Raw genomic sequence first — 26,097 nt, 5'->3', positions numbered from 1 at the left:
GGGTTTTCCCAGGAAAGGCACTGGAACAAGAATAATCTGCTTGGACATGGTGCTTTAAAGCTTGGACCTTTCCCTTGAAAGCATGTCGCAAAAGGAAGTATGCATGAGCTCTTTATTCTAGGAGTGGGGTAGGAGAGCTGAAAATAATGTCAATATATTTCACATCTGGCAACCAATGCACAACCATTTACCATAAGTAATGTAGTTAGTGTTAACTCTGGAAGTGTGTACTTGATTCTGACCAAACTAATCCCTCTAGAGCAAAATACACACCAGGAGGCTTAGTTTAGTTTGGTTAGAATCGAGTACAGTGGTACCTCAGGTTACAGATGCTTCAGGTTATAGACTCCACTAACCCAGAAATAGTACCTCGGGTTAAGAACTTTGCTTCAGGATGAGAACAGAAATTGCATGGCGGCGACAGCAGAAGGCCCCATTAGCTAAAGTGGTACCTCAGGTTAAGAACAGTTTCATGTTAAGAACGGACCTCCAGATGTAAATTCTTAACCCGAGGTACCACTGTACATACTTCCAGAGTTAATATTACTTCTGGTAAATGAGCCACCATAGCTGCTAGAGGGCCATGAAAATTTGTATCCCGGACTTTTTAGACTCTACCAATTTACTATCTGAAACCGAAGGAAAGCATGGATTGCCATATGTGATTTCTCCGCCCCAGCTCTACTACCCCACTATAGAGAGTATGCATTTGTTTCTAAAATGAATAAAAAATCAACAGCATGAATCCATTCACTTCATTTTTTTAAATTAATGAAAAACTAAACAAAATGAGCCAATTTACTTCATTAATTTTCATAATTAAAATGAATGGAAATTGAAATTAGGAATGAAACAAAAAAATTATATTTCTTGGATTCATTTCCCCATTTGTTACAGTTGAGATGAAGAAATGTAACACTCTGGAACAGCCTTTATATAGGCCAGAGAAAGGAAGAGCGGGGAGAGGAAGGTAGAGACAGATCATTAATATACATTAGGAATTATTTAAAAATGAGAAATATTTTGTTCCATCTACAATTTGGCAGGTCTGATCCTTTGGAGGGGCAAAACCATGCTGATTGTATGCAAAACACAGACATTTCAGGCAGGGGAAGAGGATCTGGGTCTCCCATTGAAAGCAATGGGGAGATCATTGCATGGGTGGCTTTTCCCATTGCCTCTAAAATAGGAATCTTTTACCCAATCTGTCGTAAATTTGGCAATTCTGACACCTTGGAAGGTCCATCTGCTTAGATGGAAAACACCTTACATAACACAGGTGTTTAGCTGTTTCTCCCATTCAAAGCAACAGAATGTGTGCCTTTTAAATGGCCTGTTTAAACAGCCTGCAATCCTCAACTGAGGCCCTTCTTGGTGTGCCTCCCCCATGTGAAGTCCGAAGGGTGGTTCCACGGGAATGGGCCTTTTCCGCGGTGGCTCCCTGTTTGTGGAATGCTCTCCACAGGAAGACTCTCCTGACGCCATCATTACATATTTTTAGGAGCCAGACAAAAACTTTCCTCTATGGCCTTTAACTGTCTGTGTTTTTTCAGAAATGGGTGGGATATTTTAAATGTATTTTTTTTTTGCCATTTTGTTTTAATGTATCTCTGTGTGGCAGTGGCGGTATGGTTGTCAGTCTTGTAAGCCACTTTGAATTGTCCTGAGCAAGATAAAGTGACTGTCAAACAGAACAAGAATAAGAATCTGCTATCAGTTTGGCTTTGATTTCCAGTATCCTGTTGATGACATAGTTACTTTGAAAATGTGCAGAAGATTAGAACCCGTTTCAGCCTTCTCAATCCACAGCCATCTCAATCCCCTTCAAAAATGTGTTGACCCATTCATAACTTGCTCCCCCAGGTGACATGCTGCATTCATCTGAATCTGCAATCACTTAAAAAAAATATTTTTTATTATTTCTCTATCCCACTTTTCCTCCAAAGACCTCAAGGTAGCCCCCCTTCTACTTTATCTTCACAGCAACCGTAAGATGGAGGTTAGGCTGAGAGACTGAGCTTCCTGGTTGAGTGGGAACTAGAACCCAGGTCCTAGTCTGACACTCTAACCACTACAGCACACTGGTTCTGGTAAGAACCTACATTAGTATGATGTTTGTACCTAATTTATTATTGTTACCGCTTGGATTTACAGTGAGTCCACGTATAGACTCAAGGCTGTCTCACTGGACGCACAAGCTCTTGTGGTTAAAGGCTGTAAGTTGATTTAGCAATTACAGTACATGCTTTTGAATCCATCTAGTATCAGCTTTATAAATCTGATTAAAACAAAGCTATTATGGTGTCAGTCCTCCACCAAGTGAAAGAAAAATTAGGATACCGATCTCACAGGAATAGATTACTCAATACTTCAAATGTATGATTTGTTTTATAGTGCAATGCAATATTACCACTGGGTAATATTGTATGCCAGATTCTTCTATACTGCAGTGAACCAGCTGTGCAATGCTACTCTTTTGGAGAACTGACGCCTAATAAAGGAGACTTAATTGAGGAGTGCAGAGAAGAAGGGGGCAGTATTAAATTTTCTTCTAAAACTTTCCCAACACAAGCATGCTGACGACTCTGTAATTGTGTAAAGTTTTTCTATTTTTCATCTGTTTTCATAATGGTTAAGTATTTTCCCCCTCTTGCTTCTTTGTTAATCACAATTGCAATTGGCTCTGTTTGTTTAAGTGATGCACACCTAAGAGTAGCAAAATTTGCATGTGTGTCTTAATCTCTTGTACAGGTTGCTTGGAACTTAAGGAAGATACCATTGAAAACCTCCTGGCAGCTGCATGTCTCCTTCAGCTTCCTCAAGTAGTTGAAGTGTGCTGTCATTTTCTCATGAAGCTTTTACACCCATCTAACTGTTTGGGAATCCGGGCATTTGCAGATGCTCAAGGATGCACAGAGCTGATGAAAGTGGCTCACAGCTATACCATGGTAAGGCAGTTCAACATACCTTATCACCGGAGAGCAAAGGGTACATAGATTTTGCTAGCATTCAGATCTTTTCTTATGTTTTTTTTAATTGTTTCTTCATACCTTCTTATGCAGTATGCTTTATAGAAAATATTATAGATTGCAAAACTATAGCATTAAGAACTAGATAGTTTGATTTATCCATTATCTGCTCATTCAAATGATTATATGTAACAGACTTATTTCCTTGATTGAAATTCCATGTTCTTTCTTTATTGTTTAATTCCTTGGTTAGATTGAGTTACAGATAGGTAGCCATGTTGGTCTGCCATAGTCAAAACAATAGATATCTGCCAATCACCCATTCCCACCACCCTTCTGAGTAATACCCCTCCCCACCTTCTCACTATATAGAAGGGTCTGGTGACTTCTGTTTCAGTGTTTCTGAAGAAGTGTGCATGCACAGAAAAGCTCATACCAAGAACTAACTTAGTTGGTCTTTAAGGTGCTACTGGAAAGAATTTTTTTTGTTTTGGTTAGATTGGTTAGATTTGTTCTGATTTGGTGATTTCAAAGTAGGCTTATCTCATCCCAATTTAATATACCTGTTCTTTCAGCCAAGTTAATGGAAAAGTGTAATAATAACCCTTTGTGGGTGGCTGCATGCGTACAGATAGAAACCGGCACCATTGTATATTGGCATCCCAGTTAGATCCCTTTGCATCTATATCTTATAATAATAATAAGAATTTTCCATTCTTGCTGCAGTGGATTCTCGCTACTAGAAATTCTGACACAGGAAGGGCGGGGTGGGGTGGGGTTGGTGGTTCCAAAGGACCCCAAGAGTACTGTGGAGAAATGCTATATATGTGTGGGTTTGGTTACGTTTTTGTTTAAAAGGAAGATACGTTATGGAACCTCTCATAGCCATGAGGCCCTGTTTTGTTACAACATGACAAGCCTTTTAACAGTGGTTGCTAGGTGACATTTTTGGCAGGAGAGAGACATTTTTGGCAGGAGAGAGAGCTTGTTTGAAGGTTTACTAGGCAAATTTACTAGGCAAATTGCAGTTAGTTGAACAATTAAAACTCCATTGGGAGTTAACTATAGGAGAAAGACGGTGGAATTTGGACTGTTGAGGAGTTGCTTCAGGAGAAGAGGTGTGGAAGTAATTAATGGGTGGTGCATTTGGATAATTGACTTGAGGGGGAATGCCATTAGAGGCAAGAGTCAGCGGCAGTAGCCCTTGAGTACATACTCATCAGGTGCAAAACTCTCATCTGGCACCTCTGTAGTATATTGTATTTTAAAATGGGGTTTCAGAGTTTTTAGGGGTTTTTGAATGTTTTATGTAGATTTTGAATTTCATTGTTCTATATGGGACAATGACAATAAAGATATCGTATTGTATCTATCGTATCATAAGTCGCCAATATGTGTAGTATCAGTATATTTGTGTGTGTGTGAATCGATCGATCGATCAGCCTATCTATCTGGAACACATATTAACATTATCCTGTGTCTGGTGGTGAAGTTCACCTCGTGTTCAAGCCTAACCACGTGACTAGGAGGTTGTGTGAAGCTTTCTGGGAGAATGTGTGGTGGTGAAGGTATTTAAAATACATAGACGCTAGTACTTGTAAATAGATAAATGAGGCTGAGGCACCAGGATTCCTGACATTGTGGTGGTAGTGGTGAAAGCTCTCCACAAGACCTGATATACATATCAGTATAGCCGTGGGATGCGGGTGGCGCTGTGGTCTAAACCACTGAGCCTCTTGGAGTTGCCGATCAGAAGGTCGGTGGTTTGAATCCCCACGATGGGGTGAGCTCCCGTTGCTCTGTCCCAGCTCCTGCCAACCTAGCAGTTCAAAAGCACATCAAAGTGAAAGCGGGAAGGTAAACGGCGCTTCCCTGTGCTGCTCTGGTTTCGCCAGAAGCGGCTTAGTCATGCTGGCCGCATGACCTGGAAAAACTGTCTGCGGCAAATGCCGGCTCCCTCAGCCAGTAAAGCGAGATGAACGCTTCAACCCCAGAGTCGGCTGCAACTGGACGTAACTGTCAGGGGTCCTTTATCTTTACCTTTATAGCCACATAGTTTTACACACCCACAAAGTTTCAGTTTACATTTACTTCAGTAAAATGGGGGAAAGGTAGCTTGTATTGCTCCTGTTATCAAATGCTCTTTCTAGGTTCATAGGAAACTGCCTATGGTCAGACTGTAGATTCATCTAGCTCAGTATTGTCTGTACTGACACATGAATGGCCGCTAGGAAGGGGCACCACATGCACCTTGGTCCCCAGCAGGTGCACAGTGCAGGGGCAGCAGCAGAAGTGCTGGACTGACTCTGCTGCTGTGCTTGCACTGCACCAGCCTCCCCTCCCTTCTGATAAGCACATTGACATGATTGATGGGAGGTCAAACCGGAGGCTTTCCTGTTAGGACTAGCAGGAAGGGATATAAAGAATAATGACGGTAAATTTTTTCAATATGCAACAACGGCCGCAAGAGTCCTACTAGCTCGAAATTGGAAACAACAGAACATACCGACGGTTGAGGAATGGAGAACAAAATTGTTAGACTACGCGGAGATGGACAGATTGACGGGGAAAATTAGATATATAAAAGACCAAAGGTTCATTGATGACTGGGGGAAATTTGTGGAATATCTGGATAACATAAGTGAAGGTCAGATAATGCTAGTTGGGTTTAAAAAGGCTCTGTGAAAAAGTAGGAATATTGTCTAAAGAGAAAAGGAAGAAAAGAGAAAATAATGTCAATATAAACTAGGATTTGCGTAAACTTTTCAAATAAGGGCACGGATGATTTGTGGGGAAGCTGAAGGAAGTCTTAAAGAAAGAAATTTGTGATAACAAGATGTAAATCTTTTTATTTTTGTTTGTTTTGGTTTAAAATCAATACAAATTATGTATGCAAAAAAAAAAAGACATGATTGATGGGAGGTCAGGTGTGCAGCAGGTCCCTACTGGATGGCTGCCCTTGTAATTGACAGTAGACGTTTCCCAGAAGCTGGGAAGTCTTTCTCAGTCCTACATAACCCTAACCTGGGATCTTTTCAATCTAAAACATATGCTGTTCTACTGACTTACAGCCCTTCCCCTAACTTTGATTTAGATCAGTTAAAATTATTTCAGATACAGAAAAGCTTTTGTTAGTTTCATTGCATTTTAATAATTTATGCTCTGCCATTATAAAAATGTCCACATAGGATTATTTCCACAGTGTTTGAGTGTGCACAAAAGAATCTTTGGGTTCTGGTTGTGACATGAAATTAAGTGTCTCATTATAATTATAATAAAGGGGTTTCAGGACTGGGCGTAAGGCACATATCTATGTCTAGCCATAATTGGATAATTGCATAGTATTGAAGTATCACTACTTATAACCCAAAACTTAAAGCAAATGCAACAATTTAAATTAAATTAAAATTAAAATATAGAACTATGCTGCACCCAACTTGTTCCTTGGGACGATACTATTAGTAATATTTGGCTACATTTATTGTCTGCAGAGAGAACTGTTCCTTCTGGTCTAGATTGAAATTATTACTGTAGTAATAAACAGAGCCTTAAATGCAGCTGCTGTGACTGCCTAGCCAGATATCCATTAGAACAAGCATGGCTCTTGGTCAGATGCTTAGATTGGCTGGCAGCTCTTCAGAGATGGAGGGACTCATCATGGAATGTCAGTCAAGAGGCAAGGAAGGCAGAGATCCAGACATTACTCTCTGCTGGCTCCTTGTCTTCAGGGACCCAGGCTCCTCGCAAAGGGGGACCTGGAGCTTCACAACCTCTGGCAGTGGATTCATTTCTCATAACACTTGGTTTCCAGACCATTGATCAAATTTGTCACCCTCCTCTGCTCATGTCCCAGATTGTTAATATCCTTCTTAAATTGTGGTTCCCAGAACTGGACAGAGTACTCCAGGTGTGGTCTGACAAAGGCGGAATAGAACAGGACTATTACTTCCCTTGATTTGGACACTAGACTTCTGTTAATGCAACCTAGAATAGCATTAGGGGTTTTGTTTTGTTTTTGCTGCTGCCTCACATTGTTGACTCATATGCCAATACCTCATCTGGATGTGCTGATGTAAGTAGAAGATGAATTTATATGTTAATCCTGTTGCTGTGAATTGGCTGCACATGCTAAAGATCTTCAGCAGCAACTATGAGAAAGAACGTTTAAATGGGAATTTTACCAGTGTAGTGTTGGTTTGATTTTGCGTTTCTGCTCCATTTCCTACAGAAGTCAAAATTTCCCTGATATCCTTCAGGAATTAACAGTCTTCACGGAATATGTATAATTCAAATAAGCACTTTAATCCTACAGCTACACATTTTTATTCTTGGATTGCAAACTGGTTTCTAGCACCTCTGCTTCTTGCACCATTACAAATGCTGGTATTCATTCAGCTGCTATAGTTACATGATTTTTGGAGGTTACAATTACCTGTAGAATATGAGGCACTTCCAAATTATTTAAATAAATAAATAAATAAATAAATAATATTTTTATGTGATTATAATTTAATGTATGCATAAAAGGTAAAGGTACCCCTGCCCGTACGGGCCAGTCGTGTCCGACTCTAGGGTTGTGCGCCCATCTCACTTAAGAGGCCGGGGGCCAGCGCTGTCCGGAGACACTTCCGGGTCACGTGGCCAGCATGACAAAGCTGCATCTGGCGAGCCAGCGCAGCACACGGAAACACCGTTTATCTTCCCGCCAGTAAGCGGTCCCTATTTATCTACTTGCACCCGGGGGTGCTTTCGAACTGCTAGGTTGGCAGGTGCTGGGACCGAGCAACGGGAGCTCACCCTGCCGCAGGGATTCGAACCACCGACCTTTCGATCGGCAAGTTCTAGGCTCTGTGGTTTTACCCACAGCGCCACCCGCGTCCCAATAATGTATGCATAGCCATGTATAATAATAATAATAATAATAATAATAATAATAATAATAATAATATATTTTCTAAATATTATATTATGACAAAGTTATAGTATTAAACATAGTGGGGACTGGAAAATAAGCTCTTGGGGCTGTTTAAAGGAAATGGCAAGAGAACCAAGCCTGGTGGAAACTGTGATGGTACAATTACAACAAGTATTTTTAGACAAAGACTAGCAAGGACGTCTTGTAGAGATAAGGATGCCTTTTTCTACAAAGGTGGAATGATGCCAGATGGCTGAAAGGGCAAGAAAAGAAAAGTGAATACACAAAACGATCTTCATAAGCATTTTTTCCTGCTTAATTAGTATAGGCAAAGTTTTGACAGTTTCATGAAGTCTTGCATTCCAATTTCATAAGCTGATAGGGTCCATGCCACATAATACTAGAGCAAGATAAATAAATATGTTACAGTGAACAGGACATTTACGGACAAGCCGGAGTTAAGATTCAGGGCAGAGAAATGAACCTTGTGAAATCTGGTGTTTAGTACACACAGTTGGCACTAAATAATTCAGTAGTAGTGGAACCAAATAAATAAAGGAAGTATCTACAATAAAAGGCAGCACAGACTGTGAAAGCAAACTAATGGAATAAAATGTGCAGTTTTGAACATATATAATGAAGTAGAGTCCACAAAAATCCAGGCAAGAATTTTATTTATAAGCAGCTCTGAGAGACTTGAAAAGATACAAAAGGAGAGCTCCTTCCCTCGAAGCCCTTTGTGATTTTGCGCAATGAATACACATGTGTTAGTCATTTGTTGTGCTGAGTCCACTTGTGTCCCCTGGAGAATATACCGTACTTTTCTGGTAGGAATAACATGTTCCTGAGCACTGAAATGCCAATATATTGTACCTAGTGAAATTCCATATAGCTTTCAGGATTATGCAGTTACAATTGCCAGGAGGAAGGGGTTACATGAATTTTGTAGACATTTATTTTATAATGTAAAGCAATTAGCAATGTGAAGCAAATATTTTGTCCTTTGTCAATTGATTGAAAATAAAAACCCTTCAAGTTCTTCTATACTAGTGATTCCCAAACTGTACACCAGGGCTGACTAGTATGCTGAGAGAGGGGATACAGTGTACCTTGATAAATCGAGTCATTGTGATGGATGTTTCCACAACTTCAGCCCCCTGCACACATTGACAAACTGAAGGGGGATCCATGCATTGAAAGGACATTAGAGCTGCACTGTTGGCCCTGCTCCAAATGTTACCCAGTTTCCTTGACCTCACTCCTGAGTGACCTCATACTGAGTGTGGGCATCTGCAATGGGCAGTACCATTTTTCTAGAAAAAGAGGTGCCAGAACTCACCTTGTTCTCTTACAATGGCAATGGCTCACAACCTCAGAGGTGCTGGAACTGAGTTCCGACGAGTTGCAGCTGAAAAGAAGCCATGGCAACAGGGGAGACTACATGTGTACATGTCAATGGAGCTGGAATGTCATGTGACCAGGTTCCCAGCTCTTAATTAAGGCCTGTGTACATAGGCTTCCCCGCTGAAGCCATTCATGTTCAATGCATGGATGTCAGGGGAGAAGCCAGGTAACCATGTGGCATCTGGGATGAGGCCAGCAGCATGGAAAGCCCTTCAGATGATTAGTGTGGAAGGCTTCTGTGTCCGTCAGAATGAGGAGACTCCAAACAGCACTGATGCTACCCTGAAAACCGCCTGCAGGAGTGTAATTCTCCCGAGGAAGGGACTAAGGAAACACTGGGGTTCCCTGATATAGCCTTTATTACAGCTGACAGTTACAAGGTAATCCCAGAAGTATTAATCATGGTCCCTTCCATGTGTGGAAAATTGCAGTCAAATACTGTATAAGTAGCAAGTTTGGGGCTAGTTAATGTATTCCTAGGTTTGGTTAGGTCATACCCCCTTACCTCCCGTGAAGAAAAAAGTGAAGCTTCCTTTGTTCATTCTATTCCACCATGTGACCCTGACCCATGCATCACGTCCGGGCATGATTGTTTCAAGCCCATACTGCATGCCCAGAAATATTTTTCTGTAGTTTGTAACCCAAGAATTTCCTACCTGTGTTTTTCTTGCTGCTGTACTGTATAACACATGAATGTGGCCTTTAGAGTGTGTAAGTAAAGCATTCAAACCTACTAATGGTGTGATCTGCAAGAGGGGTAGAGAGGGCACTGTAAGTGGACTAAATGGGATATTAAAAAGTTTAGCAGCCTATTGTTCCCATGCTCACTGTGCTGAATGATTCTGTGTTGTCAAATTTTGCTGGGGGCTCTCTCTTACTGGAAAGTGTGGTTACACCCAAACTTTGAATCAAGGGGTCCAGCCCTCACTCAGATTTTAAAAATGGCTATGAGTAGAAAGACTATCTGATCTCCCCCTGCTTGGCCATCTTGTCAACTTTTGAAAAAGCTGAGTTTCACTGCTTTGTACTACTGCTTCCTGTGTTAAAGTACACAGTATTTTTTTTAAGGATAAGATAGGTTTTTTTCCTTCCCCACCATCCCCAGGCAGACAAGGTTTCACTCCAACAGTGATAAAAATAATGGATATTCCTCTATCGTTGCTGGAGAAGTATTCTGCAAAGAATAAAATGTAGTTGGGACATGTTTTGCTTGATTGCATTTAAAAGTCCTAATAAATGCATCAATAAATATGAATACACAAGTATTTTCCCCCCCTCATTTGAAATTGCTGAAGAGAAGAGTATTGCAGAAAAGAAAGTACCCAGAATGTGGAGCCCAGCATGGAACCCACAGCAGAGTGGCTCGTGAGTGATCTGAAGAGTGCTGAGAAAGTCTAAAAAGTAGCAGAGTGCTGTGATTGAAGGAAACCAGCAGCTTATTCTACGTTGTGTCCTTATGAAGAGCAGTTCATAGATTTTTTTAAAGTTAGACCATACCTGAGTTCAACAGCAATTTTACCATTTTAATGTAGCAGTGTCAGTGTTACTCAGACATGCCTGGAACTTGTCGCAGATTGCTCATTACAGTATATATTGGATTTTGCACCAATTAAAGGGTCGGTATAGAATTTGAAATGCATTCCATTGTGAAGGATATCATCAAAGCAAAGGGGAAGGAGACTAAGGCTGCACTTTTATCTGTACTTATTCTGGGAGTGAGTCCCATTGAACTCAATGGTCTGAATAGATATGTATTGGATTGCACTGTTAGTGAATAATATGAACTTAAGAAGGGGGTGGGGCGACACCAAAAGCTAAAATAATGTAGGAATGGTTAAAGCCACATGAAAGGCTGGGAATTTAGTCAGAGAAAAGGGTTTAAGTTGATGACTGATAAAGCACATACCTTTTGAGAATATGTAAAAAGAAAGTAAGCACCCTAAAGAGGAGAATAATATAGCCAAAGATAAGTAAAAAAAAATATTAATTCATATATTTCAGTGGAATAGATAGGTGTGCATTTGTAGCTACAATTCTATGCACATTTACAGTGGAAGTTACTCCTATGTAAACATGCATTGCTCTGTAAGTTTTCTCCACTGGAACTTGAAAGTGTCCAGCTTTATCATACCTGTGGCTATTATTTATCCAACTGATAACAAATTGACTGCAAAAAGTGATCACTATTCTGCATACAGAGCTTCAGAAAATGCATTAGTCACATGAAAGAACAGAAAACTTGAGTCCAATATATTGTTTCACTTTCCCCATTCCTGAACCTGAGCTTTATAGGGCATGTTTCCTTTGTAGGAAAAATATGGGAGATTTATAGAGTTTTTATACTAAAGTTTAACAACCGAGAAGGAGAAACAAACAAATATACAACTGCAAGCATGAAGGCAAAACTAGTAAAAAAAAAGAAAAAAAAAGCAGTGTGCAGCATCCTAAAAATCCAAATCCCAAACTGCATCTTTTCTTTGGTCTTTATGCATGTTCTACGAGCTTATACAAAGAAAATATTTTTTGCTACCTCAATTATTGCGGGTGGACGTATCTCGAGCTTTATTTCAAATGGCTATAGCAATGCATGGCTTTCTGTTTCAATACTGATCAAGACACATAAAATACAAGTGTAGCCATGTTTGTTCATAAGAAAAAACCTCAAAATTCAAACACGTGGCAATTTTTTGAGTTATCCTCTGGCCTCTGGTTCCAAGGAGGACTTTTTAATGAGTAGACACACTACTACCTCTAAGAGCTTCAGGCATCACCACCCTCATGCAAAGATGCATTTACTGCACCTTGGACTCACTAGTGGATAGCATGGTTGGGCAACAGTGCTTATCCGACCTCACAAAAGCTGAGTTTCTGCTGCTTACTGGGGGTGGGAGGCAGGTGATGGGGAAGTCAGCATGCAAACTTTGTAGATGATGACGACTCCCTTGCCCCCACCTAATCCCTCCAGCCAGTGAAGGTGCTGCACTGAGTACCCAGGTGGAAAAAACAGGGGCTGACTAACCTCACCCTTGGTAATAAAAGCCAGGTTGACCTCCACATCCATGATTAAATCATGGATGAAAGATGTCTTGTTGTGGACTGCCTTGGCATTGAAAAGCACCACCACTAGCCTAGAAAATGGGTTGACAAGATGGGTTGCCACCCAAGCCTTGGTGGATGCAAGAAGGACCAGGAAGAGAAAATAATTTTAAGCATCTGCCCCTCTTCTCATGAGGCTTATCAAACCTTCAACATCATAGCTCTCCCTGACTGTGATCATTATAATACAGGCACCCTTCCCCTCTGCATTCACCCAGGCACATAATTTTAGTCACCACACATTATTCCTATCAAGAGGGAAAGTGGAAGGCAGGGCAAGGGTAGTGTTTTGAGACAAATACCTGGTCTGGTCACAGCAGCCATGCTTAGTTGTCTGGAGCTATTTGCTCTGAATTCAGCTGTACAGTGCATCTAGTCTCTGGCACACTATTCTGGTTCCATGAGTGCTATCTTTTGAAGCCCACAGGAAATATTAGCAGAAGTAAAGAGGAAGGCAGATAATACGACACAGATTTTCCTATATTAGTTATACCAATGTTTAGCTATTCATGCAGTGTACGCAATGAGAGCCATAGATCTGTCTTGCTAAATGATAAAATTAAACAAGTATTGGTGTGAGTGATGGATTTAAAAGAAGAAATCATGATGTCAACTTCTGCTGGATTACCAAGCTTCCATAGATCAACAGAATGGTCTTTCTCATGGGTGAAAGGCAGTAGCAAAGCTGTATTTCTCTGTGTTCGTGATATTAAAGGAGGCTTAGACTTCCCTTGCTTTTGATATCTTTCCCTTCCACCCCCGTTTTCCGCATAAACTGCTGTACTTCATAAGATCACTGCTTGTGGTTTGGCTTTCTGGAGGTGCTTGCTTGAAATGAATGGATATAACTAGCACTTATCACAGTGTGGAACTTTTTTATGATAAGCTTTCTCTAATACAGCAGTGATGCCACAGCACCACTTCATCAGGGCACAGTTGGGGGAAGAGGAAAAGTAAAAACATTTAAGGGACCGGCATATGGACAACAAGTCAATTAGCAGGCATATAAGGAAGACAACTGCTGGTACTGAAATGCCTCAGATCTTATCGGGAAAGTAGTTAAGCAAACAGCCCATGGTGAATTAGTCTGCAATCTGATGCCTAATTTAACTCCAAGAACCTCCAACCTTATTGCATAAATTGCACAAAAGGAAATTAACATGTTAGAAAATAAGGCTGAATTACTGCATAGATACAACACTAGATCTGCTTCTTGAACTGAAATATTTTACATTTAGGTTGAAAATTTTCAAGTTTAAGCCCATCAAAAAGAGACCTAAAATTCAAATTTAATTTATTTGAGGAACAGACACTGACCTCCTGGTTACAATACAATACAGAACTGCATTTTTATATGTTCATAAGAACTGACCATATTAACGTACTGTCAAACCAGTTTTATCACCTGTATTTTATTGTGAGAGGAGAATGCAGTATGTATCTGCTGACATCAGTGAATATAAGTATAATTTACTGAGTAAGTAACCAGGAGATCCTCACCATTTTACTCCCTGCACAAAAAGCATAAACAACAACAAGAAGAAAGTTTGAAATGCATTTTCCAGACAATTCTACATTGGCCAGTCAAGTTAAAAAGGATTCTAATCTGAGTGCAAAGGATTCAGTAGCCTCATGACCTGTGACATAGCTTATTGATCTGTCTCAAACTCTATATACATGTAGGCCCCTAAGTTCTGACCTTACATGTTCAGCTGAGCAGGACACTCTACTTACTGCGCTTTCAAAGTGCCAACAACTGACTTCAGGGACCCTGAGTTAAAGAGCACATTGTCTGGATCTAGACCCATAGCCTATGTCTAACTTTATGTGGGTGATTCCCTCTAAAGAACTTGGGATCTAGAATTGTCTGGTGGTTGCCTGGCTAGGAGATTGCATTGGGGTCTAATGTTGGCTGGTTTGAACTTTTCAAAAGGAGAGTGGAATATTTTGCAAGAAAGATAGGCCTTCTGCTCAAATTACTTTCCCCTGTCACATGTATCATTTTTTCTTGTTACCCTCTCCCAAATTCTGCATGATTTAAGTTTAGCATGTCATATGAAGTAATAAAAGTATGCTTGCCTAAAAGAGGTCCTTTATGATGTTGTTGTTGTTTTAACAACTTTTGATAAAACTCTCCGTAGTTAATTTTATATGAAACTTTAAGTGTCCAAGCTTATTTTTTTCTATATTTTATAGAGCCATCAAGATGTGCAGGACAGGTAGAATTTTGTAAGACATGTCAAGATTCCTGCTTTTCTGAAGTAAGCATTAATTATTAGTGGCAAAGTTTCAAATACTGTAATAATGTCTAGGGTTCTTGGCCTTAATCCTATTCTTTTACCAGAACCATTCACTATTGCTTGTGGAATATCATACAGTCTCTTACGCTCTTCCATGGTCTGTTTCCCTCCTCATTGTTCTCATTACTCCACCAAGGAGCCACAGAGAAGCCACACAGAAATGAGCCATGCATTAGCAAACCAACCAGTCAGTCAGGGACTTAGTATCTGTGTAAACTGCTTTGAGACTATAGTACAGGGGGCCACACTTTCAGAATAAAAATTTGCTCACATCACACCATTATTTTTTTTATTCATAAGAAATACACTGGAAAAAGAAACAACAATTAGCGGTGCTTGATTTATAACATAGAGCACAACTACTTTATAGTATGGTCATCCCAAAAGTATAAAACAATGCAGCTACATAAGAGCACGAGTCATTCCCAAAATATAATTATAAACAAGACTCTTACATGCAGTATGTATCTTAAGTATGTACACAAACTCATTGAGAGGTGTGAGCTTGCTTTTGTGGGCTAAACTCATTTATATTAGGTCTAATTTGAGACAAACAAACTCTCATTTTTTTCTGATCTTTCATATTTGTAAGAGTTGAAAATCCCTGTTCACAACAGTATGTTGTGGAGATGGATAGCCAATGCTCATGAAGAGAGCCATGGATACTGTTTCTGGTTGTGTGTGTGTGTTTTGTGTGTACACACATGCTATACTGTACTACACTGGAATGTTTAAATATTTCTTTGATTGCCCTTGAATCTCAAAGGGGTCCCATTTGGCCTGTGATGCCTGTTCCCTAAAACCACGGCCACCCACCCCTCACATTACATCATATAAGGTACAAACATGGTTACAAAGTAATCACCAGGAGCTTTAAGTGAGATTCTGATAGTTTTTTTTGTTGGTATAAGGTGCTCCCCTATTATCTTGCTCCGGGAGGGGAAAACAATTTCAACTGAAACTGTTGTTAAAATGGAGGAGGGAATACCCATTTTAGCAGCAATTTTAAAGGACACTGTAGTGGTTGCAAAAGGACTTTCAAAGAGCTTCACATTGCTCTTCCAACCCTTATAAATTACAACCTTTTATTGTAATTATTTGCATGATTTACCCTCACCCACCCACGTATATGGTTTTAATTATTTCAGTGTGTATATATATTTTTTAATGATTCCAACTTGAGACATTCCCAGGGGAAAATATGTTATAAAACCAAAGGTTCAAAAGAGCAGTGGGGGGCTCTTTGAAAGCCCATTTACAGACAACCTCACGCTGCTCTTTGAGCCTCCTGTTTTGGGATGTTGAAAGAGCAGTATGGGGGTATTTGCATTAGGGTTTTCAAACCACTCCCTGCACTTTAAAGTCTCAGCAGTCGGAATTTCAAAGTGCAGCATCATGTGACATCATAGTGATGTCAGGTGATTGACAGGTTTGCCGTCACACCCACCTGTCAGATTTGGCCTTCCAGGGGTGGGGGAGATAAGAACTAAGTTATGGTCTGGATTATTGTTACATTCAAACAGACAAATCATTAAAGGTAAGACTTGGCTACTGCTTATGGTTTGTCTAGAGTGAGAAATCATTATCCTTTGTTCAGCCATAATGCTAAGCCAAATCATGGCTCACAGTTGCAAGCCAGCAGGACTATAGGAGGATCAAAGCAGCTGCAATTTTGCTGTGAGTACCTGTACCCCAGTTATATCTCACTATGGTTTTGTTTAGTAATACATGTGAATTGGGCTTGCAATTCCTAGTCTCATTTCTATCCACATTTTATGTAAGGCTGGGAGCTTAGTGGTGTCTTCTGTTAGATCTTTGTTTTGACTTCCTGATTCTCTGACTTTTGGTAAATAAAGTTGTAGTTAGCAGTGCATTGCTTGAGATCCTAATGAATGTGATTAGCCCACTTTTATTTTTAGAATGAATAGGAAGTGTTCCTGTTATAAGTGGGGGGAAAAATGTGTGTCCTGACACAGTAATGTTAATGGGGATATCATATTTTTCACTTAATTAGTCCATGTAATTGGACATAATTGATGTTAATTGAAATGATTACATGATGCAAAGAAAGAGAGTGAACTATATTTCAAGAGACCATATTTGTTTAGATTCGTAATCCTCCAAAATTAATTTTAAGAACACTACTGTGATGGATTAGTTTAGTTTACTACCGAAAACTGAATAGGCCTAAGGCCATGTTCTCCTTTTCTTTTCTTTCTTTTTTTTTTAAAAGTGCTTAGTACAGTGCAGTTTGACAGCTATATAATTGTTTGCAAGGTGCTGTGTACTGCTCACATTAATAAAAGAGCAGTTCTAACCCATCAACCTCTCATCACATTTTCTGGCCAAAGAAATTTGCATTGTTTGAAACTGAATTAATGAAAGGGTTTGCATCCTTCTGCTAGACAGTAAGGTGTGAGTTCTTTTGGTCCTTGGGGGGCGGAGTTGGTGAGATGCCATGAAGTGCTGCCCTCTGTTGCTCTCACCTGGTCAAAATGCCTGCTAAGAAATTGCTCTTGGCTGAATGTAGTTCTTCCTGTAGAAAATATAAAGGGGGCGGGGAAGCCCCCATAACTTATTATTTGTTTCAGGAGAAACCAGGTAGTCTTCCATTTGTTCATTTACTTTGAACATGTTTGTGCTTCTTTTTCTGTAATAATATTAGTCTTTCAATGTTTTGAAACTGGAAAGAGAGGAATTGTTCCTAGCAATTATAATGAGGATATTATTTTATGAATATCAGTTAAGCCATAATGTCTTAGTATGTATCTTTCCGCATTCTGGAAAACTAGAGCTTCCACAAGTCTCAAACAGTGTACCATATCAAATGGTCCACTATTCCTGTGGACGTGACTTGGTTTTGTAGTGATCTTACCATGACAACAGCCTTACATTTTTGCCTTCAGTCACCAGATCACCCAAATCGTGAAGAGTACAGTACACTGTGTGACCTCTCACATGTGCACAGATCAGTACATCCTGTGCCAGTCCCAGGGTGCCACGGAGACCATGAAGCCCTGTGCAGAGCAAGCAAGATATCAGGAATTTGGTCACCTCCAGCACCAGCCTCAAGTCAGAGAGTAAACCACATGCATAGCACCTGAAATTAGAAATACACAAACAAGACCAGACCATATATTTTGCTGAGTAAAACACATTACAAAGCCAGTCTTGGTGAATCATAGAAACTCTAGTTCCCTGATATCCACCCTGAAGTTCCAACTGGAACAAGTATCTGGTCATAACAAGCTGGGCCAGTAAAAGTCCACTCATCTCATTTGATCAGGTCTCAGTAGTTCATGGCAGGTTGGCTTTTTTCCAAGAACACATGTGTTGTGGATGTGAAAGCCCATCCTAAGAAAAATCTTAGGATGCATGCTTATTCTCTTGAAGTTTGCAGTAAGAGAAGCATTATATAGGGAGTGATGGCTTTTGTAATTCTGGGACTGAGGGACGCGGGTGGTGCTGTGGGTTAAACCACAGAGCCTAGGACTTGCCAATCAGAAGGTCGGCGGTTCATATCCCCGCGACGGGGTGAGCTCCCATTGCTCTGTCCACCTAGCAGTTCAAAAGCATGTCAAAGTGCAAGTAGATAAGTAGGTACCGCTCCGGCGGGAAGTTAAACGGCTTTTCCGTGCGCTGCTCTGGTTCGCCAGAAGTGGCTTAGCCATGCTGGCCACATGACCCGGAAGCTGTACACCGGCTCCCTCGGCCAGTAAAGCAAGATGAGCGCCACAACCCCAGAGTCAGCCATGACTGGACCTAATGGTCAGGGGTCCCTTTACCTTTACCTGGAAAATCAGGAGACTTGGAGGGTATGATTTTAGCATATAATAAACAACCGTGATGTGCCAACTCTGTGCTGAGGGTGCGTTAGTCTCTTTAATTGGCTTTCAGAAATATAGCTGGCTTTTATGTACATCTTAAAATTGAGAAGAGACCATACTGCTTTTATGACAAGTAAAAAGCTCATAAAATCTAATGTTTTGCTTTCTTTGATGAGTATTATAGACAGAATTGTTTTTTCTTTGGCTTTCTATATCAGGGGTGAGATTAGGGTGTCTAGTTTGCATTTTTGTTTGTCTTCTTGCCTCTTAAAGCATTTTTCATATTCCCTGTGAAAAAGCCTATCGGAGAAGAAAATATAGCACAGAACTGTAATAGATAAATAATAAATACTTTAAACAGAGATGAACTATATGCAATGATACAACATTTATTTCCAGGATGGTGAAATAGGTATACCAAGAGCATATTGCAGACTGGGTTTTAGTAAGGCATTGCAAAATTACAGTATTTAAATTAATGCATTAAATATCAGGCTTGCAAGACCATGGGCTGGGAGAGAAATGGCTGAATGTGTTTATTTCTTTATTTGTTTGTGTTATATCCCTCTTCTCAAAGGAGAGGCATCCACATCCACAATAATAATAGAAAACATACTGAAAAAGTTAAAACATTCTAAAAATCGTTACATTTGAAAACATAATTTCTTCCATGGATCTAAGGTTTTCCAGGAACAGTATCCCACCAAATGCTTTCAAATTCCTAATAATAATAATAATAATAATAATAATAATAATAATAATAATAATAATAATGTCAGAGATTGACATACTTCACTCTTGACCTCTGCAAGTCTTCTACAAAGTTCTGGTGAAAATTGTTGCCTATTATTGGAGATGACTTGGCTAGGGCTCCCAGAGCATGAAAAATAGCTTTCATTTTATTGAGAGCTTATTTCCAATGATCAGCTTCAGTGAATTTAGGGAAATAGTTTATCATCAGACGATAAGGGGTCTTCCCCAGATAAGATGGGTCATTCCCAATTTTCTGCCAAGTCAGTTTAAGAAGACAGCAGTCTTAAGAGGTACTGGCAGATTTGCCTGCCTTCTGGCACCTGCGTTAAAATCTCCACACACCCCTCTTTTTCCTGCATGATGATGTGCCAACATGTGGGCATTCTCTTGCATCTCTGATGGGCCTGGTTCCTTTAGGCCCTGTTCCAAATGATGTCTGAGAGCCTGTTTGTCTGGCTTTGCAATTTGCATATGGTATTCAGAGTGATCACTTTCTACCCTCTGTAGTGGAAGTTTCCTGTTTAAATTCATTCTGGATCAGTGATTGTTGTGCTGTTATGTATGAGGTCTGGGGGAACTTGATGTTTTTCCTATGATGCAACCTCCAAATTTACTTCAAACTTTGGTTTAAGTGAATTCTGGTAAAAATTTGGGAACAAGCAAAATGCACCTTACAGTTTTTTTCAAGAACATTTTTCTGCTTCTCTCAAATCCACTCAGATTTTTCACCTTTGAAAGAATTTTCTTCTTTAGATATTGATGTAATCAAAATCCGGTGGTACCCTCGGGATACATGGAAACCATGACAGAAATTTCATTAACCTTATGGAAACCTTTTATTTTTTTTACCTTTTATCAAAATTCCTTAAATAGCTTGCCTAGAGAGGAATGCCCAAGTTGACTTTAAATTTTGATATATGTGAAAAAATGGATGGTGTGATCTGTAAAAGTGGGAAATATATGCTCAGTTCTTCCTTCTTGCCATAGGCCTTAAAAGGCAAGGTATCTGAGCACTCCTAGTAATGGGCTAGTTCAGCCATAATGAAAAAATAATGGTTTCCTGCTATGTGATAGACCATGATGAGTCTTGGGCTTGCATGTTCAGAAGCTTTCAGTTGGTTAACAGAAACAAGCTACAAACAAACATAGTTCTCTGTGACATCTGAATTGGTAAACTGTGGTTTGTTTAAACTATGGTAAGAAAAAGGATGGATCAGGCCAGAGTTTCAGATCCTTACTTGTTCTGAAACCATAGTTTACAGTTTACATGTTTGGTTTAAAATAAGGAACAAACACTTCTGACCTTCTCATACACAAATGAGAATATATTTGGAAAGCCTGAGACTTACTGAAGCATATTCACATCACAGAAAACCATGCTCTATCACAGCGGTGGGGAACTTGATTTGCATCCTGACCTCAGCCCAGCCCTATGGGCCATTTGTAAAAGGTTTATTAAATGATGGGTGCCATCAGTGACTCCTGCCGCTCGCCAAGGAACAACTGAGAGCCCATCTTAAGGCATCAGAGCTGGAAGTTTCCCACTGCTGATTTACTGTTATGCTGAATTAGACCAAGTCTCAGTGATAAAATGATGCCTGTTATCTAGATTATCTAGGGGCTGTTGCCAAGTATATGTAGCACAAGGAACTCCACAAAAACTATTGACATTTCCTTATTCAGAAATAAGCTAATGTGAAAAATAATTGCATGTTTCCGGTTGTTGACAGTGCAAGATCATTTGACACTTCTGATAAAATAGGATACAATGCACGTTTCTTCAGAGTATGCAGTTTGCAAAAGACCAATAAAACAGGGATATCTGTCAGTTTAATCAATATAATGTGCCACATGAAAAATGCTTTCCAATCTCATTTTAGTCTGAAATTTATCTGTGGGGATCAGAGAGCACATTGGCAAATTTTCAGCATTCAACAAGCAGTTCAATGAGCAGTTTGTAAGTGTTCTGTCAGGGTAAAACAACTTAATGTGACAGGTTCCTGGTGACTTGTATCATAATGTTCTCCTTAAAAAGTTTATAATAGTACTTAATTTGGGATAAAGTGACAATACAATCTGTGGATTTATCTTGTTGGGGGAAAGCAAGAGGAAATGGTATTCTATTCTGAGCCAACATTTTCAGAGTACATAATATCATGCGTTATAGATAATGTTATACCACAAGGGTTTTGTCCAGACGTGTCCCTCCACTGATGGAAGACTCATTGATCCAGTGGAGCCTTCTGTTAGTGGAAAGCAGGAAGGCAATTTTCTCTTATTCTAGATTTCTATAGCCCACTGCAGCTGTCCTAAATTCATATTCAATATTCATGAATAAACCTACACAGTCCATTCAAACAGCCTTTAAAATTGGAAGGGAGGTGATTATGGTGGTGGGGAGAGCTAGGTCATTTGGAGTATATGAGGACTTGTAGGGTGGGGAGTTGCAAAGCGCCGCTGTTTAAATGGGATTTACAACCCCCCATGCGTTAGTGGAAACAATTTTACAGTTTTCTGGATCCAAGCAATGGAATATTATTTGTTTCTTGGTAAATAATCTGCATAGATAAAATGCCAGTCCTCCACATTGCATTATATGTTTGCATAACTAGGAAATATAACTCATATGTGAGCCATGCAGATGAAGAGGTGGAGCCATACAGGTAAGAGCAAGAGCCATGGTTGCCAGGACTGTACTTTGTTTCAGCCAGCAGCACCTGCTCAGGGATGGGCCAAACCCAGGTCAGACACAGCTGAGAGCTGGTTCCAGGGGAGCCAAATCCATAAAGGGTATTGTGAGCAGAGTCAAGGCAGGCCAGGGTCAAATTCCAGAAAGGGAGGTCATCAGGAAGACGTCTGCTGGGCAGATGAAGTGGAAAGTCAGGTCTTAGATAAGTAGAACAAAGAAACACTTAGCAGCATCGTTCGTCTGGAAGTCTGACTAGTTAACCTTGAACGCTGCGCCTCCAACTAGCAAATTCTGACTGAATCTACAAAGTAGAAAAAAGCTATTTACTTTTGCTTTTGTCTCCACAAAGAAACAAGTGTCCACCTTTAAAGAGAACCTGCTTGCTTTAGAAGTCTTTGATGATGGGATGTAGAGTGGTTGGAGCATGAATGTGGCTTCAGAGCTGGAGTTCTTGGATAGTAGTTGTATCTCTTTAGGCTGAAGATGTTGATTATCCTTTCTGCTGATGGAAGTTCTGAGGTGGTAGGGACATTGAGGACTGGTTCTAAAGCCCAGTTTGGTTTGAAAAATTGTTTCTGCCTGCTTTCTGTGAGGACATGATCAGAGCCCTGCGGATTGCAGGTGGGCATCTATCCCAGTGGCATCATACAACTTAATATTATTCCAAATTCACTTGCATTGGAAAGTAAAGTGCATTGTTGCAACAAGGGAAAAACCTGCCTCCTTCCCCCCACATATGGTGACCTTGTCTTTTTACTGTCGGGCATTGAGATGCAACGTGTCTCTCTGGGAAAAACATAAGAAACACTGCACTGCTCTCAAAATGTAGAGAAGAAGCACTCTTAAGAAGAACTATATGTAAAATAATTATATCTAACGTAACATGTAATATCATTCCCAACTTATGGTTCAAATGGGTAGAGATATGTTGTGAAAAATATGCATAATGTATAGAAAGAAAGCATGCAACCAAAGTTCAAAATATTTTAAAACAATGAAGATTTGAAAAATACAATTGCATTTTGACTATAGAGGATTTTCAGTTCCTGCATTCGTCCCAGAAAAACAGCTATTTCATTTGCTAAATAAATAGCTTTTTATGGCACATATATTTCAAGGGCGGTTTTTACATCTATGAGTTAATGAAGGTTAAGATGTGATTTCTGCTTAAAGAAATAATATTCAATTACTCGAACAGATTTCAAGATTTGATTTTGGTCTTCTACCTATCAAATGAAATTAAATCTTTATGATGGAGTTACATCCAGTTGTTAACCAAGTATCTCTGTTCTGTTTTTAAAACTGTAATTACATTTCTTGAAAATTATAATGGTTTGATACAAAATTAATTTAAACCCATTAGTTTAACATCTGTAAACATTTCCATTATAAATTCTCAAAACGCCACATATTGTTCTTGCCTGAAGATGGTTTCCATATTCCCAGTGTATCAAATATGAGCTGCTTAATTTGCATACTATTGATGCAAATTGAGGACTTTAATTTATTCCTGTGGAAAGGCATCTCACGTCAGGAAAGAGTGCCTTTTCTCATTTTTCTATTTATATATTAATACTTACACATACATACACTTCCTACTCCTTGTTTCTTCTTTGAGAGATCAGCAGAGACGTGGCAGAGTTTTGTGCTCGCTTGTCCCCATTTCTCATATTTTAAAATTACATGGCTCTGTATGGAAGTAGAACTCATTGGTTTTCCCTCAGATCTTGAATCTTGCTGGATGTCTGCTAAAATCCAGTCATCTTGCATTAAATTGTAAAGTTTTTTCTTGGTTAGAAGGCATACTTCTTTGGTAACGTTTGAATTTGATAGAACTCAAGGGAGGGCCCAGCTAGTGGTTATTTTGCACTCGGCTTCACCTCTGCTCAATAAAGATATCTAGTAATCACAGTACAAATATAAAAATGATATGTATCCCACGGTCAGGATAGTTTATATTTGCTACCAGGCATGAGTGTTGCAAAGTATATCCCTGCTGCCTGCAATGAAGCTGGTTTTGTGACTCAGGCTATCTCTCATGTCCTGAGCCACATAAACCTGGCACTTAGCTTTAGAGTAAATCAAGCAGGTCAAAATATTCGCTAATGCAAATAATATGCCCAAGAATGGGATTTATGATGTGTTACTAATTCCATTTAGAGATTATGTGACCTGAGCAGAGAGAAGACGAAGGCTGCTTAACATTAATGTATTTGTTGAAACAAACAAATAAATAAAAGGTTCAGGGTCAGTTCACACTCTCCTAAGTAAATGGTGAAAGCACTGTACTGGAACGCTATGGGAATTAGCAAGGAATGGGTTGTGCTACCAAAAAAACTCACATCCACCCCAAACACCCCAAAAAGTACTGGATAAAATTAGACCTTTAGGAGGGAAGCATATTCCAATAGTGGAAAGGGTAAAGGGAAGAAAGAGCCATCCAGGCAACTAGATTTGTAGGCCAGTTGATTTGTTGCTATTCATATTAATTTATGGACATTTATTCCCATTAGGCCTGGGACGTGGGTGGCGCTGTGGGTTAAACCACAGAGCCTAGGACTTGCCAATCAGAAGGTCGACGGTTCGAATACCCGCGAGGGGGTGAGCTCCCGTTGCTCAGTCCCTGCTCCTGCCAACCTAGCAGTTCAAAAGCACGTCAAAGTGCAAGTAGATAAATAGGTACCGCTCCGGCGGGAAGGTAAATGGCGTTTCCGTGCACTACTCTGGTTCGCCGGAAGCGGCTTAGTCATGCTGTCCACATGACCCAGAAGCTGTACGCCAGCTCCCTCGGCCAATAAAGCAAGATGAGCGCTGCAACCCCAGAGTCGGCCACAACTGGACCTAATGGCCAGGGGTCCCTTTACCTTTACCTTTATTCCCACTAGACTACAGAGGATAACCTTAGCGGTTGTGTGTCCGAATGAAAAAAACCAACTGTAGGTTAGATTTTTACATATTATCTGTCCTGAACCGGTTGGTTCTCAGGGTTGTTGTTTGGTATTGGTAAAATGTTGTTATAAGTTTGCTTGTTGTACTGATACTCTTTTTTGTTAGTTAATTATGGAATGTTCATTTTTCTTGGTAGGAAAACATAATGGAAGTTATTCGAAATCAAGAGTTTTTATTGTTGCCAGCAGAGGAACTCCATAAGCTTCTTGCAAGTGATGATGTGAATGTTCCCGATGAAGAGACCATTTTCAATGCCTTAATGAAGTGGGTTAAGTATGACATGCAAAGGAGATGTAATGACCTGAGTATGTTACTTGCCTACATCCGATTACCACTTCTTCCACCACAGGTAAATTGTTCTTCTTCTTAATAAAAGCTATATTTTTTAAAGGCATAATATTTTTTGCTTTCATAAATAAAGAGTTTTGAAGCATGCATCTTGCTCAGCGATTTGAAGTTATGTTTTAGTCTTGTCCTATTATAAAGTCTCGGCCAGTGGCTTACCAGTTTTCTTCTGTAGACCAGGGGTAGCCTGTCCTGTTTCGCCACCTGAGGTCAAACAAGAATGTGCCACTGCCTGCCTACTACCACCGTTGAGTCCTTCCATTTCTGTCATTGTCACTTGTCTTCCGCCATGGGGTGGGGAGATGAGTAGTAGAAGAGAAGAAGAGTTTGGATTTGATATCCCGCTTTATCACTACCCTGATGAGTCTCAAAGTGGCTAACATTCTCCTTTCCCTTCCTCCCCCACAACAAACACTCTGTGAGGTGAGTGGGGCTGAGAGACTTCAGAGAAGTGTGACTGGCCCAAGGTCACCCAGCAGCTGCATGTGGAGGAGCAAGGAAGCAAACCCGGTTCCCTAGATTACGAGTCTACCGCTCTTAATCACTACACCACACTGGCTCTCTGAGTGGCAACACTACAGTTGGGAATGCCCCAGCTCACGCTGAACTTGGCAAGATCCAGGACGCTCCTCAAAACTTGCAATTTCTCTTCCCCCACCTGTGGATGAAGAGGCACAGTAAGGAGGAAAGGATATGTGGGGCGTGACAGCCCCCAGGGGTGGGGAAAATGAGCAGCTGCTATAGTTGACTAATTCTTTGCATCAGGCCCTCTTGTATTTGGAGTATTAATGACAGAAGTAGTGGTGGCGGCCTTTAAGTCAATTGAAGAATGTGTTGGTAGTATTTTATT

General features: G+C 40.1%; 1 protein-coding gene across 5 annotated transcripts in view; it reads left to right on the top strand.

Annotated features, from left to right (window-relative positions):
- The window catches only part of KLHL1 (kelch like family member 1), a 140,770-nt gene that overhangs the window by 36,944 nt on the left and 77,729 nt on the right, over positions 1 to 26,097 (top strand). For all 5 annotated transcript variants that reach the window (XM_081907313.1, XM_081907311.1, XM_081907314.1 and 2 more), the window contains exons 4-5: positions 2,752 to 2,948; positions 25,039 to 25,251. In XM_081907313.1, coding sequence (XP_081763439.1) covers positions 2,752 to 2,948; positions 25,039 to 25,251 — 410 coding nt within the window. The remainder of the gene's footprint in view (positions 1 to 2,751; positions 2,949 to 25,038; positions 25,252 to 26,097) is intronic.

The sequence above is a fragment of the Podarcis melisellensis genome, assembly GCF_964234715.1.
Source record: "Podarcis melisellensis genome assembly, chromosome: 4".
NCBI lineage: Eukaryota > Metazoa > Chordata > Lepidosauria > Squamata > Lacertidae > Podarcis > Podarcis melisellensis.
Note: the sequence above shows the minus strand (reverse complement) of the source record. Positions and strands in the feature narration are given on the sequence as shown.